This window comes from Anomaloglossus baeobatrachus, chromosome 12 (assembly GCF_048569485.1).
Source record: "Anomaloglossus baeobatrachus isolate aAnoBae1 chromosome 12, aAnoBae1.hap1, whole genome shotgun sequence".
In the NCBI taxonomy this organism is placed as follows: Eukaryota; Metazoa; Chordata; class Amphibia; order Anura; family Aromobatidae; genus Anomaloglossus; species Anomaloglossus baeobatrachus.
The window spans coordinates 116,017,459-116,034,565 of NC_134364.1; the positions used below are offsets into that span (position 1 = coordinate 116,017,459).

The 17,107-nt window shown below is 51.7% G+C and overlaps 1 protein-coding gene across 1 annotated transcript in view; it reads right to left on the reverse strand.

Annotated features, from left to right (window-relative positions):
* RTF1 (RTF1 homolog, Paf1/RNA polymerase II complex component) overlaps nucleotides 1–17,107 on the reverse strand; it is a 90,084-nt gene that overhangs the window by 10,208 nt on the left and 62,769 nt on the right. The window contains exons 11-12 of the mRNA XM_075329892.1: nucleotides 1,837–1,944; nucleotides 643–720 (exon numbers count right to left, since the gene is read on the reverse strand). Coding sequence (XP_075186007.1) covers nucleotides 643–720; nucleotides 1,837–1,944 — 186 coding nt within the window. The remainder of the gene's footprint in view (nucleotides 1–642; nucleotides 721–1,836; nucleotides 1,945–17,107) is intronic.

The window sequence follows — 17,107 nt, forward strand, 5'->3', positions numbered from 1 at the left end:
GTGTGCGTGGCCTGTCTGTGCGGGGACACAGAGTACCTGAACGTTGCAGGGCCTTGTCCCTGACTGTACTCAGCTCCTCCAGCAGGGTCTCTGGGTCTGTGGATGGAGCTCGGCCTCAGGGTTTGGGGGCCGGTAAGATCCCACTTCCACAGAGCCCCTCAGGGGGATGGGGAAGGAAAGCAGCATGTGGGCTCCAGCCTCCGTACCCGCAATGGGTACCTCAACCTTACAAACCGCAAGTGGGGTGAGAAGGGAGCATGCTGGGGGCCCTATCTGGGCCCTCTTTTCTTCCATCCGATAGAGTCAGCAGCTACTGCTGACTAAACAGTGGAGCTATGCGTGGATGTCTGACCTCCTTCGCACAAAGCAGAAAACTGGTGAGCCAGTGATCCCACTGGGGGTGTATAGCCAGAAGGGGAGGGGCCTTACACTTTTTAGTGTAATGCTTTGTGTGGCCTCCGGAGGCAGTGCTATACACCCAATCGTCTGGGTCTCCCAATGGAGCGCCGAAGAAATAAATAATATCACATAAGATAGACAACAATTTCATTGTTTGGTACATGCAACGCAAGAGTATTATGGAAATGCCAATCACTATAAAGGTCTTTCTTTCTTTTAGGAACTGTTAGCGGTGGGTTGTACCTTATCTTTCAGGAGCTGGGTCTTTTTCATGGCATAATTAGGAGGTGCTTTCCTGAACCGTTCCTTTTCTTTTACAATCTGCAATAAAATGAAGAACCACAGTGATATTGAGCCATAAATACCAAGACAAGGGAATATAAAGGCCAATATTACATGACAAACAAAATGAAAAGAAAAAAAGCAAGAAAAAAAAAGCACCTTTTGGTGTATATACCATACATGCAAATGCATGTGTTTCCATGGTAACAGACCACAAACAAATCCTGTGTAGTCTGCTGCGGTAGTCATTTCTCACTGTTGAGATATTCTGACCAAGATATTACTGGGGACAGTTCTAGGTTTTTTTTGTTTGTTTTTTGAATACAAGTCTTGGGTCGTTTACTGGGATAATTAATAAGGATCCTTTTTTTGGTTGTGTGAATGAAGCCTTAGGTGAATATCAGAGGTGGCTGCTGACAAGCCCCTGTTAAGAGACCCCTAGCATACCAGGGCAATTTTAAATTAGCTGTTTGTGCGTTAAATGGATTATTTTAACTTGTTTTGCACTGGCTCCCTCTGGTGGCGAATACTGGGAAATATAAGAAAAAAAAAATGGAGAACTCCAGCGATTTTTTTCAATTTTACTATGTACTAGAAATCATATATTTGAAGAGTAGTGGGTGCTGTAACACACTCCCGATCAATACTTCACCCCCGTCATCGCCTCTGACTTGCCAGATCACTGTGTAGAGCGTCGATTACATTCTCAATTAGAGTTTATGAGACTCAAAACGAGGCTCTCAGGCCATATAATTACACTGAAAACATTCAAAAAAAGTGATCAGGTCACAAATGTGGGGCTAGAGGGGACCGGAGCAGTGCTAATAGCAAAGACTGACTATTACTACACTAATTACATGACTGCTAACAAACGGGAAAATTATACAAATTCAATGGAGTGCTTCTTTAAAGTGGACCTGACAGCTGGATCCACACCTACCAACTAGCATTTGCTTGTGAACGCTGCAATTTTAGGGATAGAAAGGTCTGAGGTCGCACCGCTCAAGCCCAAAGTCACAGCATCATAAGCAAAGTTCTGGGCGGCGAGCAAGGTCGGATCGGGAACAAATCCGCTCTGTTTGGTTAAACAGCGCAAAACAATAAACAATAAAAAGGGATTTCCAGTCCACATCGAAGACAGTACGGGCGACTTACATCTTCAATGTCCTGATCGTTGAACTTGTAGTTCATCGCTTCTTTAATCGTTACTTCTTTTTTGTTAACCTCGTCCAGTGTGGGGAGCTGCATCCCCGCCGAGAACATCTACAGGTCAGATTGGAAATAGTTTGATTTTTTTTTGTTAACCATCACATATTATATATATATTTATACCATAAGAATTATATTAAATATTATATATATATTTCTATACTTTTTTTTATAGTATAATATATATATATATATATATATATATATATATATTATACTATAAAAAAAAGTATAGAAATATACATATACACACAAAAATCTTAAAACATATATTTAAAATTTTAATTAATGTATTTTAATTAAGATTTGTGTGTGTATATTTATATTTCTATACTTTTTTATAGTATATTTTATATATATTAAATATACTATATTATATATAATATTAAATATACTATATTATATATATATATATATATATATATATATATATATATATATATATATATATATATATATACACACACACATATATATATATACACACATATATACACATATATACACATATACACACATATACACACACATATATATACATATACACACACACACACACCACACACACACACACTATAAAAAAAAAGAGAATTTTGTTTACTTACCGTAAATTCTTTTTCTTATAGTTCCGTATTGGGAGACCCAGACCATGGGTGTATAGCTTCTGCCTCCGGAGGACACACAAAGTACTACACTAAAAAGTGTAGCTCCTCCCTCCGAGCATATACACCCCCTGGATGACCAAATCTAGCCAGTTTAGTGCAAAAGCTGAAGGAGGACATCCACCCACAAGTAGAGACAGAGCAAAACCCGGAACAACCGGAACCTCTGTCTACAACAACAGCCGGTGAAAACACACGGAACAAGAAAACTGCCAACAGGCAACAGGGAGGGTGCTGGGTCTCCCATGTCGGAACTATAAGAAGAAGGGAATTTTGTTACTTACCGTAAATTCCTTTTCTTCTAGCTCCTATTGGGAGACCCAGACGATTGGTGTATAGCACTGCCTCCGGAGGCCACACAAAGCAATTACACTAAAAAGTGTAAGGCCCCTCCCCTTCTGGCTATACACCCCCAGTGGGATCACTGGCTCACCAGTTTTAGTGCAAAAGCAAGAAGGAGGAAAGCCAATAACTGGTTTAAACAAATTCACTCCGAAGTAACGTCGGAGAACTGAAAACCATTCAACATGAACAACATGTGTACCCGAAAAACAACCAAAAATCCCGAAGGACAACAGGGCGGGTGCTGGGTCTCCCAATAGGAGCTAGAAGAAAAGGAATTTACGGTAAGTAACAAAATTCCCTTCTTCTTCGGCGCTCCATTGGGAGACCCAGACGATTGGGACGTCCAAAAGCTGTCCCTGGGTGGGTACAGAATACCTCATGTTAGAGCTGCGAAGACAGCCCTCCCCTACGGGGAGGCAACTGCCGCCTGCAGGACTCTTCTACCTAGGCTGGCGTCCGCCGAAGCATAGGTATGCACCTGATAATGTTTGGTGAAAGTGTGCAGACTCGACCAGGTAGCTGCCTGGCACACCTGTTGAGCCGTAGCCTGGTGTCGTAATGCCCAGGACGCACCCACGGCTCTGGTAGAATGGGCCTTCAGCCCTGATGGAAACGGAAGCCCAGCAGAACGGTAGGCTTCAAGAATTGGTTCTTTGATCCATCGAGCCAGGGTGGCCTTAGAAGCCTGCGACCCTTTGCGCTTACCAGCGACAAGGACAAAGAGTGCATCCGAACGGCGCAGGGGCGCCGTGCGGGAAATGTAGATTCTGAGTGCTCTCACCAGATCTAACAAATGTAAATCCTTCTCATACCGATGAACTGCATGAGGACAAAAAGAAGGCAAAGAGATATCCTGATTAAGATGAAAAGAGGATACCACCTTCTGGAGAAACTCCTGAATGGGTCGCAGCACTACCTTGTCCTGGTGGAAGACCAGGAAGGGAGCCTTGGATGACAGCGCTGCTAGCTCAGACACTCTCCGAAGAGATGTGATCGCTACCAGAAAAGCCACTTTCTGTGATAGTCTAGAAAGTGAAACCTCCCTCAGAGGCTCGAAGGGCGGCTTCTGGAGGGCAACTAGTACCCTGTTCAGATCCCATGGATCTAACGGCCGCTTGTACGGGGGTACGATATGACAAACCCCCTGCAGGAACGTGCGTACCTTAGAAAGTCGTGCTAGACGCTTCTGAAAAAAGACGGATAGCGCCGAGACTTGCCCTTTAAGGGAGCCGAGCGACAAACCTTTTTCTAACCCAGATTGCAGGAAAGAAAGAAATGTAGGCAATGCAAATGGCCAGGGAGACACTCCCTGAGCAGAGCACCAGGATAAGAATATCCTCCACGTTCTGTGGTAGATCTTAGCGGACGTGGGCTTCCTAGCCTGTCTCATGGTGGCAACGACCCCTTGGGATAATCCTGAAGACGCTAGGATCCAGGACTCAATGGCCACACAGTCAGGTTCAGGGCCGCAGAATTCCGATGGAAAAACGGCCCTTGGGACAGTAAGTCTGGTCGGTCTGGTAGTGCCCACGGTTGGCCGACCGTGAGATGCCACAGATCCGGATACCACGCCCTCCTTGGCCAGTCTGGGGCGACGAGTATGATGCGGCTGCAGTCGGATCTGATCTTGCGTAGCACTCTGGGCAAGAGTGCCAGAGGTGGAAACACATAAGGGAGCCGGAACTGCGACCAATCTTGCACTAAGGCGTCTGCCGCCAGAGCTCTGTGATCGCGAGACCGTGCCATGAAGGTTGGGACCTTGTTGTTGTGCCGGGACGCCATTAGGTCGACGTCCGGCCTTCCCCAGCGGCGACAGATTTCCTGAAACACGTCCGGGTGAAGGGACCATTCCCCTGCGTCCATGCCCTGGCGACTGAGGAAGTCTGCTTCCCAGTTTTCTACGCCGGGGATGTGAACTGCGGATATGGTGGAGGCCGTGGCTTCCACCCACATCAGAATCCGCCGGACTTCCTGGAAGGCTTGCCGACTGCGTGTCCCCCCTTGGTGGTTGATGTATGCCACCGCTGTGGAGTTGTCCGACTGAATTCGGATCTGCCTTCCTTCCAGCCACTGCTGGAAGGCTAGTAGGGCAAGATACACTGCTCTGATTTCCAGAACATTGAGCTGAAGGGTGGACTCCTGCTGGGTCCACGTACCCTGAGCCCTGTGGTGGAGAAAAACTGCTCCCCACCCTGACAGACTCGCGTCTGTCGTGACCACCGCCCAGGACGGTGGTAGGAAGGATCTTCCCTGTGATAATGAGGTGGGAAGAAGCCACCACTGCAGAGAGTCCTTGGCTGTCTGGGAAAGGGAGACTTTCCTGTCCAGGGATGTTGACTTCCCGTCCCATTGGCGGAGAATGTCCCATTGAAGAGGGCGCAGATGAAACTGCGCAAACGGAACCGCCTCCATTGCCGCCACCATCTTCCCGAGGAAGTGCATGAGGCGTCTTAAGGAGTGCGACTGACTTTGAAGGAGAGCCTGCACCCCAGTCTGTAGTGACCGCTGCTTGTCCAGCGGAAGCTTCACTATCGCTGAGAGAGTATGAAACTCCATGCCAAGATACGTCAGTGATTGGGTCGGTAACAGAGTTGACTTTGAGAAGTTGATGATCCACCCGAACGTCTGGAGAGTCTCCAGTGCAACATCCAGGCTGAGTTGGCATGCCTCCTGAGAGGGTGCCTTGACAAGTAGATCGTCCAAGTAAGGGATCACAGAGTGTCCCTGAGAGTGCAAGACTGCTACCACTGCCGCCATGACCTTGGTGAACACCCGTGGGGCTGTCGCCAGACCAAATGGCAGAGCTACGAACTGAAGATGGTCGTCTCCTATCACGAAGCGTAGAAAGCGTTGGTGCTCTGTAGCAATCGGCACGTGGAGATAAGCATCTTTGATGTCTATTGATGCTAGGAAATCTCCTTGAGACATTGAGGCAATGACTGAGCGGAGGGATTCCATCCGGAACCGCCTGGCGTTCACATGCTTGTTGAGCAGTTTTAGGTCCAGAACAGGACGGAATGAGCCGTCCTTTTTTGGCACCACAAAGAGATTGGAGTAAAAACCTTGTCCTCGTTCCCGAAGAGGAACAGGGACCACCACTCCTTCTGCTCTTAGAGAATGCACCGCCTGCAGAAGGGCATCTGCTCGGTCGGGGTGTGGGGAAGTTCTGAAGAACCGAGGCGGAGGCCGAGAACTGAACTCTATCCTGTACCCGTGAGACAAAATGTCTGTTACCCACCGGTCTTTGACCTGTGGCAGCCAAATGTCGCAAAAGCGGGAGAGCCTGCCACCGACCGAGGATGCGGAGGGAGGCGGCCGAAAGTCATGAGGTAGCCGCCTTGGAAGCGGTACCTCCGGTTGCTTTCTTGGGGCGTGAGTGAGTCCGCCAGGAATCAGAGCTCCTTTGCTCTTTCTGAGTCCCTTTGGACGAGGAGAATTGGGGCTTGCCCGAGCCTCGAAAGGACCGAAACTTTGACTGCCACTTCCTCTGTTGAGGTTTGTTTGATCTGGGCTGGGGTAAGGAAGAGTCCTTACCTTTGGACTGTTTAATGATTTCCGCCAATTGCTCACCAAACAGTCTGTCTCCAGATAATGGCAAGCTGGTTAAACATTTTTTAGAAGCAGAATCTGCTTTCCATTCTTTTAACCACAAGGCTCTGCGCAAAACTACAGAGTTGGCGGATGCCATTGAGGTACGGCTCGTAGAGTCTAGTACCGCATTGATAGCGTAGGTCGCAAACGCAGTCATTTGCGTAGTTAAGGACGCCACTTGCGGCACTGCTGGACTTAAGAAAGAGTCCACCTGTGCCAGACCAGCTGAAATAGCTTGGAGCGCCCACACGGCCGCGAATGCTGGAGCAAACGACGCGCCAATAGCTTCATAGACAGATTTCAACCAAAGGTCCATCTGTCTGTCATTGGCATCTTTAAGTGAAGCCCCATCCTCCACTGCAACTATGGATCTAGCTGCAAGCCTGGATATTGGAGGGTCCACTTTCGGACACTGGGTCCAGCGCTTGACCACGTCAGGGGGAAAGGGATAACGTGTATCCTTCAGACGTTTGGAAAAACGCTTGTCCGGATAAGCATGGTGTTTCTGGATTGATTCTCTGAAGTCAGAGTGGTCCAGAAAAGTACTCAATTTACGCTTGGGATACAGAAAATGGAATTTCTCCTGCTGTGCAGCTGCCTCCTCTGCTGAAGGGGCTGGGGGAGAAATATCCAACAGCCTATTGATGGCCGCTATAAGGTCATTTACCATGGCGTCACCATCTGGCGTATCCAAATTGAGTGCGGTGTCAGGACCAGACTCCTGATCACCCACCTCTGTCTCATCATATAGAGACCCTTCTCGCTGAGACCCTGACCCGCGTGATGACGTGGAGGGTCTCTCCCAGCGAGTTCGCTTAGGCGGCCTGGGACTGTCATCAGAGTCAGAGCCCTCAGCCTGTGATGCCTGGGACCCCCTTGAAGTACGGATTAGTTCCAACTGAGGGGGACCGGGGAACATAGACACAGCAGTGTCCATGGTCTGAGCAACTGGCCTGGACTGCAAGGTCTCCAGGATTTTTGTCGTCATGGTCACAGACATTTTGTCAGCAAAGACTGCAAATTCTGTCCCCGTCACCGGGGCAGGGTTCACAGGCGTCTCTGCCTGGGCTACCACCACCATAGACTCTGGCTGCCGAAGTGCCACTGGGACTGAACATTGCACACAATGAGAGTCGTTGGAGCCTGCTGGTAGATTAGCCCCACATGCTGTACAAGCAGTGTATACAGCCCGTGCCTTGGCACCCTTGCGTTTTGTGGATGACATGTTGCTGTCTCCTCAGAGCAATATAGGGGTATACAGCCAAGAAGCGACCGTACAGTGCAGTATATATATATATATATATCTGGTACAGGAAAAAGTACACCAAAATAACACTGTGGCACTAGTGGGGCCAGCACTAATGTGCTGCTTACCGCCCGCTAAACGCGGGTGTGTGGTCGCCAGAAATCCCTAGTCTGGGTCTCCCAGAGCCTGTGTCCGTCCTCCAGCCAGACTGCATGCAGGAATGGCTGCCGGCGTCCTGTGGAGGGGGGGGCGGGCCCTGGGCGTGCTCAGACCAAAAGCGGGAAACCTGCGTCCCACTGTGCCTAGTGAGAGGGCTGGAGCATGTAAATAAGGCTCCAGCCCTCGGCGCTGACGATTGCACAGCGTCTGTCCCATTCCCTGAGTGACAGGGAGGGGGCGGGAACGAAGCGGAGCTAGGCCGCAAAAGCCGGGGACTAAATTTATAAGCGCCGCCGCCGTAAAAGCGCGGTCGGCGCTAAGTCCCCGGCGCACTACAAGTCCCAGCCGCGCCGCCGCTCCGAGAGTGGCCGGCGCGGTAGTTCCCAGCACATGAAGTCACACAGCTAAGCTGCTGTGACTCAAACCCCCGCGTGCAGCGCTACTGTCCCCGGCGCACTAACACACCCAGCAAGTCTGGCGTGTGCGTGCCTGTCTGTACGGGGACACAGAGTACCTGAAAGTTGCAGGGCCTTGTCCCTGAACGGTACCCAGCTCCGTATCCAGCAGGTTCACTGGGTCTGTGGATGGAGCCCGGCCTCAGGGCTTGGGGGCCGGTAAGATCCCACTTCCTCAGAGCCCCTCAGGGGGATGGGGAAGGAAAACAGCATGTGGGCTCCAGCCTCTGTACCCGCAATGGGTACCTCAACCTTACAAACCACAAGTGGGGTAAGAAGGGAGCATGCTGGGGGCCCCATATGGGCCCTCTTTTCTTCCATCCGACATAGTCAGCAGCTACTGCTGACTAAACAGTGGAGCTATGCGTGGATGTCTGACCTCCTTCGCACAAAGCAGAAAACTGGTGAGCCAGTGATCCCACTGGGGGTGTATAGCCAGAAGGGGAGGGGCCTTACACTTTTTAGTGTAATTGCTTTGTGTGGCCTCCGGAGGCAGTGCTATACACCCAATCGTCTGGGTCTCCCAATGGAGCGCCGAAGAAATGTAGAATCTGAGTGCTCTCACCAGATCTAACAAGTGCAAATCCTTTTCACATTGGTGAACTGGATGAGGACAAAAAGAGGGTAAGGAGATATCCTGATTGAGATGAAAGGGGGATACCACCTTAGGGAGAAAGTCCGGAAACGGACGCAGGACCACCTTGTCCTGGTGAAACACCAGGAAGGGGGCTTTGCATGACAGCGCTGCTAGCTCAGACACTCTCCGAAGCGAAGTGACTGCTACTAGGAAAACCACCTTCTGCGAAAGGCGTGAGAGAGAGATATCCCTCATTGGCTCGAACGGTGGTTTCTGAAGAACCATCAGCACCCTGTTCAGATCCCAGGGTTCTAACGGACACTTGTAAGGAGGTACGATGTGACAAACCCCCTGCAGGAACGTGCGTACCTGTGGAAGTCTGGCTAGGCGCTTCTGGAAAAACACAGAGAGCGCAGAGACTTGTCCCTTAAGGGAGCCGAGTGACAAACCCTTTTCTAATCCGGACTGAAGGAAGGACAGAAAAGTGGGCAAGGTAAACGGCCAGGGAGAAACACCCTGAGCAGAGCACCACGACAGGAATATTTTCCACGTCCTGTGATAGATCTTGGCGGACGTTGGTTTCCTAGCCTGTCTCATGGTGGCAATGACCTCTTGAGATAATCCTGAAGATGCTAGGATCCAGGACTCAATGGCCACACAGTCAGGTTCATGGCCGCAGAATTCAGATGGAAAAACGGCCCTTGAGACAGCAAGTCTGGTCGGTCTGGTAGTGCCCACGGTTGGCCGACCGTGAGATGCCACAGATCCGGGTACCACGACCTCCTCGGCCAGTCTGGGGCGATGAGGATGGCGCGGCGGCAGTCGGCCCTGATCTTGCGTAACACTCTGGGCAACAGTGCCAGAGGAGTAAACACATAAGGGAGTTGAAACTGCGACCAATCCTGAACTAAGGCGTCTGCCGCCAGAGCTCTGTGGTCTTGAGACCGTGCCATGAACGTCGGGACCTTGTTGTTGTGCCGGGACGCCATTAGGTCGACGTCCGGCATGCCCCAGCGGCAACAGATCTCCTGAAACACGTCCGGGTGAAGGGACCATTCCCTTGCGTCCATGCCCTGGCGACTGAGAAAGTCTGCTTCCCAGTTTTCTACGCCCGGGATGTGAACTGCGGATATGGTGGAGGCTGTGGCTTCCACCCACAGCAGAATCCGCCGAACTTCCTGGAAGGCTTGCCGACTGCGTGTCCCGCCTTGGTGGTTGATCTATGCCACCGCTGTGGAGTTGTCCGACTGAATTCGGATCTGTTTGTCTTCCAGCCACGGCTGGAACGCCTTTAGGGCAAGATACACTGCCCTTATCTCCAGAACATTGATCTGAAGGGAGGACTCTGTCTGAGTCCAAGTCCCCTGAGCCCTGTGGTGGAGAAAGACCGCTCCCCACCCTGACAGGCTCGCGTCAGTCGTGACCACAGCCCAGGATGGAGAAAGGAAGGATTTCCCTTTCGACAGAGAAGTGGGAAGAAGCCATCACTGAAGGGAAGCTTTGGCTGCCCGAGAAAGGGAGACGTTCCTGTCGAGGGACGTCGACTTCCTGTCCCATTTGCGGAGAATGTCCCATTGAAGTGGGCGCAGATGAAACTGTGCAAAAGGAACTGCCTCCATTGCTGCCACCATCTTCCCTAGGAAGTGCATGAGGCGCCTCAGGGGGTGTGACTGACCATGAAGGAGAGATTGCACCCCTGTCTGTAGTGAACGCTGTTTGTTCAGCGGAAGCTTCACTATCGCTGAGAGAGTATGAAACTCCATGCCAAGATATGTCAGTGATTGGGCCGGTGTCAGATTTGACTTTGGAAAATTGATGATCCACCCGAAACTCTGGAGAGTTTCCAGAGCCATGTTCAGGCTGTGTTGGCATGCCCCTTGAGAGGGTGCCTTGACAAGTAGATCGTCTAAGTAAGGGATCACCGAGTGTCCCTGAGAGTGTAGGATTGCCACCACTGTTGCCATGACCTTGGTGAAGACCCGTGGGGCTGTTGCCAGGCCAAAAGGTAGTGCCACGAACTGAAGGTGTTCGTCCCCTATGGCGAAGCGCAGGAAGCGCTGATGCTCTGGCGCAATCGGTACGTGGAGATAAGCATCTTTGATGTCTATTGATGCCAGGAAATCTCCTTGGGACATTGAGGCGATGACGGAGCGGAGCGATTCCATCCGGAACCGCCTGGTTTTCACATGCTTGTTGAGCAGCTTTAGGTCCAGAACGGGACGGAAGGATCCGTCCTTTTTTGGCACCACGAACAAGTTGGAATAAAAACCGTGACCCCGTTGCTGAAGAGGAACCGGGATCACCACTCCTTCCGCCTTCAGGGTGCCCACCGCCTGCATAAGAGCCTCGGCTCTGTCGGGGGGTGGAGATGTTCTGAAGAAACGAGTCGGAGGACGAGAGGTGAACTCTATCCTGTAACCGTGAGATAGAATGTCTCTCACCCATCGGTCTTTTACTTGTGGCAGCCAGGCGTCGCAAAAGCGGGAGAGCCTGCCACCGACCGAGGATGCGGTTTGAGGAGGCCGAAAGTCATGAGGAGGCCGCTTTGGGAGCGGTTCCTCCGGCGGTCTTTTTAGGATGTGACTTAGACCGCCATGCATCGGAGTTCCTCTGATCTTTATGAGGCCTTTTGGACGAGGAAAATTTAGATCTGCCCGCGGTCCGAAAGGACCGAAACCTCGATTGTACCTTCCGTGGTTGAGGTCTGTTTGGTTTGGACTGGGGTAAGGATGAATCCTTTCCCTTGGATTGTTTAATGATTTCATCCAATCGCTCACCAAACAAGCGGTCGCCAGCCAATGGCAAACCGGTTAAGAACTTTTTGGAAGCAGAGTCTGCCTTCCATTCACGTAGCCACATGGCCCTGCGGAGTACCACCGAGTTGGCGGATGCCACCGCCGTACGGCTCGCAGAGTCCAGGATAGCATTAATGGCGTAGGACGCAAACGCCGACGCCTGATTGGTTAAGGACACCACTTGCGGGGCAGATGTACGTGTTACTGCATGAATCTGCGCCTGACAAGCTGAGATAGCTTGGAGTGCCCATACGGCAGCGAATGCTGGGGCAAAAGACGCGCCTATAGCTTCATAGATGGATTTCAACCATAGTTCCATCTGTCTGTCAGTGGCATCTTTGAGTGAAGCCCCATCTTCCACTGCAACTATGGATCCAGCCGCCAGTCTGGAGATTGGAGGATCCACCTTAGGACACTGAGTCCAGCCCTTGACAACCTCGGGGGGGAAGGGATAACGTGTGTCCTTAAGGCGCTTGGAAAAACGCTTGTCTGGACAGTCTCGGTTTTTCTGGATTGCGTCTCTGAAGTCAGAGTGATCCAGAAACATATTTAATGTACGCTTTGGAAACCTGAAACGGAACTTCTCCTGAGAAGCAGACTCCTCAATTGGAGGAGCTGGGGGAGAAATATCCAACACCTGATTGATGGTCGCTATAAGGTCATTCACTACTGCGTCAGCTTCAGGTGTATCTAGGTTGAGAGCGGCTTCAGAATCAGAATCCTGATCTGAGACCTCCGCTTCATCCTCCAGAGAGTCCCCCTGCTGGGACCCTGAACAGTGTGATGAAGTGGAGGGAATTTCCCAGCGACCCCGCTTGGGCGGCCTGGGACTGCGGTCCGTGTCAGAGACCTCACCCTGGGACCTATGGGTTAGCCCCGGGGCACTTTGCTGTTCCAATTGAGGGGGACCAGGGGTCAAGGATTGGATAGAGCCCGGGGCCTGAATCACCGGTCTGGACTGCAATGCTTCCAGTATTTTAGCAGACCATTTATCCATAGTCTCAGACAGTTTGTCAGCAAAGGCTGCAAACTCCGTCCCTGTCATCTGGACAGTGGTAGCAGGTGGATCCACCTGGGCCACCTGTAGCAGAGGCTCCGGCTGAGTAAGTGCCACGGGGGCCGAGCATTGCACACAATGAGGGTCAGTGGAACCTGCCGGTAGTACAGCTGTACATGAGGTACAGGTTGCAAAGTACGCCTGTGCTGTGGCACCCTTGCTTTTTGCAGATGACATGTCTCCTCTGAGAACAACCAGGAGGGTATATAGCCAAAACTCAACAGAGCGACCGTACAGTGCAATGTATAGCCTATAAGCCTATATATATATATATATATATATATATATATATATATATATATATATATATATATATATATATATATATATATATATATATATATATATATATATATATATATATATACACACACTTCGGTACTCAGTGGGGCCAGCACCACAGGTGCTGCTTACCGACCGCTCAGAGCGGTTGTGTGATCACCAGATTCCCTGCCTGGGTCTCCCTGTGTTGTCTCTCCTCTCCAGCGTCTGAATCGCTGACAGGAATGGCTGCCGGCGTTCTGTGGGGAGGAGGAGACCGTGGGCGTGCCCAAGAAAAGTGCGGGAATCCAGTGCCCCACTGTACTGAGTGAGGAGGGAGGAGGATACTAATGTATGCTCCAGCCCTCAGTGCTGACGATCCGTGCAGCGTCCCGCCCCTCCCCTGACTGGCAGGCCTGTGGGCGGGAATATACGACACTAGGCCGCAGAAGCCGGGGACTAAAGTTATACGCGCGGCCGGCAATACGCGCGGCCGCGCGGTAGTCCCCCGGCGCACTAACACCTCCAGCAGTGCTGGAAAGTGTCTGGCACAAACGCTCCATGTCCGGCGCACCAGCCGTGCTGGAAAGTGTCTGGTACAAGCGCTCCATGCCCGGCGCACTAACACACCCAGCCGTGCTGGAAAGTGTCTGGCACAAGCGCTCCATGCCCCGCGCACTAACACACCCAGCAGTGCTGTAATGTGTATGGCACCAGCGCTCCATGCGCGGTCCCCACGGGGACACAGAGTACCTCAGAGTAGCAGGGCCTTGTCCCTGACGATACCCAGCTCCTATCCTGCAGATTCCGAGGGGCTGCGGAGGGAGCACGGTCCCAGTGCCTGGAGACCGATCCGGATCCCACTTCACCCAGAGCCCATTAAGGGATGGGGAAGGAAAACAGCATGTGGCTCCTGCCTGTGTACCCGCAATGGGTACCTCAACCTTAACAACACCGCCGACAAAGTGGGGTGAGAAGGGAGCATGCTGGGGGCCCTGTTATGGGCCCTCTTTTCTTCCATCCGACCTAGTCAGCAGCTGCTGCTGACCAAGCTGTGGAGCTATGCGTGGATGTCTGCCTCCTTCGCACAAAGCATAAAAACTGAGGAGCCCGTGAGCACGGGGGGGTGTATAGGCAGAAGGGGAGGGGCTTTACACTTTTAGTGTAATACTTTGTGTGGCCTCCGGAGGCATAGCTATACACCCAATTGTCTGGGTCTCCCAATGGAGCGACAAAGAAAAAGAGAATTTTGTTACTTACCGTAAATTCTTTTTCTTATAGTTCCGACATGGGAGACCCAGACCATGGGTGTATAGCTTCTGCCTCCGGAGGACACACAAAGTACTACACTAAAACGTGTAGCTCCTCCCTCCTAGCATATACACCCCCTGCTAGCCAGTCCTAGCCAGTTTAGTGCAAAAGCTGAAGGAGGACATCCACCCACAAGTAGAGACAGAGTAAAACCCGGAACAACCGGAACCTCTGTCTGCAACAACAACAGCCGGTGAAGACACACGGAACAAGAAACCTGCCAACAGGCAATAGGGAGGGTGCTGGGTCTCCCATGGCGGAACTATAAAAAAAAGAATTTACGGTAAGTAACAAAATTCTCTTTTTCTTCATCGTTCCTTATGGGAGACCCAGACCATGGGACGTTCTAAAGCAGTCCATGGGTGGGAATAAACAGAAACTGAGAAGCAGGCGAAACCTAACTTCACAAATGGGCGACAGACGCCTGAAAGATGCGTCTGCCCAAGCCCGCGTCTGCCGAAGCATGAGCATGCATTGGGTAGTGCTTCAAAAAAGTATGCAGACTAATCCAAGTGGCAGTCTGACAGACCTGCTGAGCCGTAGCCTGGTGCCTGAAAGCCCAAGAGGCACCGACAGCTCTGGTCAAGTGTGCCCTGATCCCCGGCGGGGGAGGCACTTGAGTACACTGGTAGGCATCGGAAATGGCCGACCTAAGCCAACGAACCAGGGTCGGCTTAGATGCCGAGAGACCGCTACGCTGACTAGTGGTCAGCACCAGAGAAAGGTGCACCGCCTAATAACAGCGGTGCGAGACACATAGATCCGGAGCGCCTGCAACAGATCCAGGATATGCAACGCTTTTTCAAAGCGATGAACAGGAGCCGGACAAAAGGAAGGCAGGAAAAATGCCCCGGTTAAGGTGGAAGCAGCAACCACCTTAGGGAGAAAGTCCGGAGTCGGACGGAGACCACCTTGTCTTGATGAAAAACCAAAAAAGGGGGTGACTCCGAAGAGAGTGCAGCCAAAACAGAGACTCTCTTGAGGGAAATTATGGCCACTAGAAAGACTACTTTCTGTGAAAGACGAAACAAAGAAACCTCCCTAAGAGGCTCAAAGGGGGGTTTCCGGAAACCGTGAGGACCGGATTAAGGTCCCAGGGCTCCATAGGCCGCCGGTAAGGCGGAATGATGTGAGATGCGCCCTTGAAGGAGCGCACCGGAGCCAGCCGGACGATACGCCGCTGGCACACACTGACAGAGCCGAGACCTGTCCCTTAATGAGGGATAGTCCTAGCTGTAGACCGGACTGTAGAAGGGACAGGAGGGTCGGCAAGGCCAAAAGGCCAAAGGACACTTCGGAGCTCGAGTCATAGTGGAGATGACTTCAGGAGGGATACCAGAAGTCGTCAAGATCCAGGACTCAAGAGCCACGCCGTCAATCTGAGAGCCGCAGAATTCTGGCGGAAAAAACGGACCTTTTGAGAGAAGGTCTGGACGGTCCGGAAGATGCCATGGCAACACTACGGACAGATGGAGCAGGTCAGGGTACCAAGCTTGCCTGGGTCAGTCTGGAGTATGAGAATGACCCGACGGCCCTCTTTACTGATCTTGCGCAGGACTCTGGGCAAGAGCTAGAGGGAGAAACACGTAAGAGAGACGAAGCTGGGACCAAACATGAACCAGTGCGTCTGCCGCAAACCTGAGGATCGTGGACCACGGTTGGACAGCTGAGATAATCTGCCTCGCAGTTTTCACGTCTGGGATGTGGGCTGCGGATATGGTGGACTAGGAGTCCTTCGTCCACTGAAGAATGCGTTGAGCCTCCAACATTGCCAGGCGGCTGAGTGTCCCGCCCTGGAAGTTGATGTAGGTAAACGCTGTCACGTTGTCCGACTGGACTCGAATGTGCCTAGCCGCCAACAGATGGTGAAAGGCTTAGAGAGCTAGAAACACAGCTCTGATTTCCAGCACATTGATCCAGAGGGCTGATTCGGACAGAGTCCAAGCGCCCTGCGCTCCACGGTGGAGATATACTGCTCCCAAGGCGGATAGACTAGCATCCTGGTGAGGATCACCCGGGACGGGGCCAGGAAGGAGCGTCACTGATACAGAGTGGCCGAAGCCACCACTGAAACGAGCCTCTGGTCTGTGGCGAAGCCACCACCCCGTGGAAGGAGGAAGTTCGCTTGTACAGCAGAAAATATCCAGCCTCAGAGGACGCAGGAGAACTGGGCAAGGGAATCGCTTCCATTGACGCCACCATCTGACCAGTACCTGTATTCGGTGCCTGATGGAACGACGTCGACCGCCAGCAGAGGGACTACTGTTTGACTAAGGGCAGCTTCACAAGTGCCGACAGAGTCTCGAATTGCGTCCCTGGGTACGTGAACTTCTGGTTCGAAGTTGGAGTGGACTTGGACAGAATGACAAGCCACCCGAATTGGTTAGAGTGGCGAGAGTGAGCGAGGCACTCTGCTAAGAGTCTGCACTGGATGAAGCCCCGACAAGAAGGCCGTCCAGGGCAAAAGATCACTGCCAATCCCTAGAGGTGCAGGACCCTAATCACAGCTGCCCCAATCTTGAGAATACTCGAGGGCCCGTGGCTAACCCCAAGGGAAGAGCCACGAATTGGACCACTCTGATTGCAAAACGTAGCCAACGCTGGTGTTAAACTGCGATTGGCACATGCAGATAGGCATCTCTGATGTGATGGATGCTAGGGAATCTCCTTGGGTTATTGATTGATCCGGTGAAAACACACGGAACAAGACCGAGACTCCATGTGAAAACGCCACACCTGAACATGCTTGAAAAGCTTG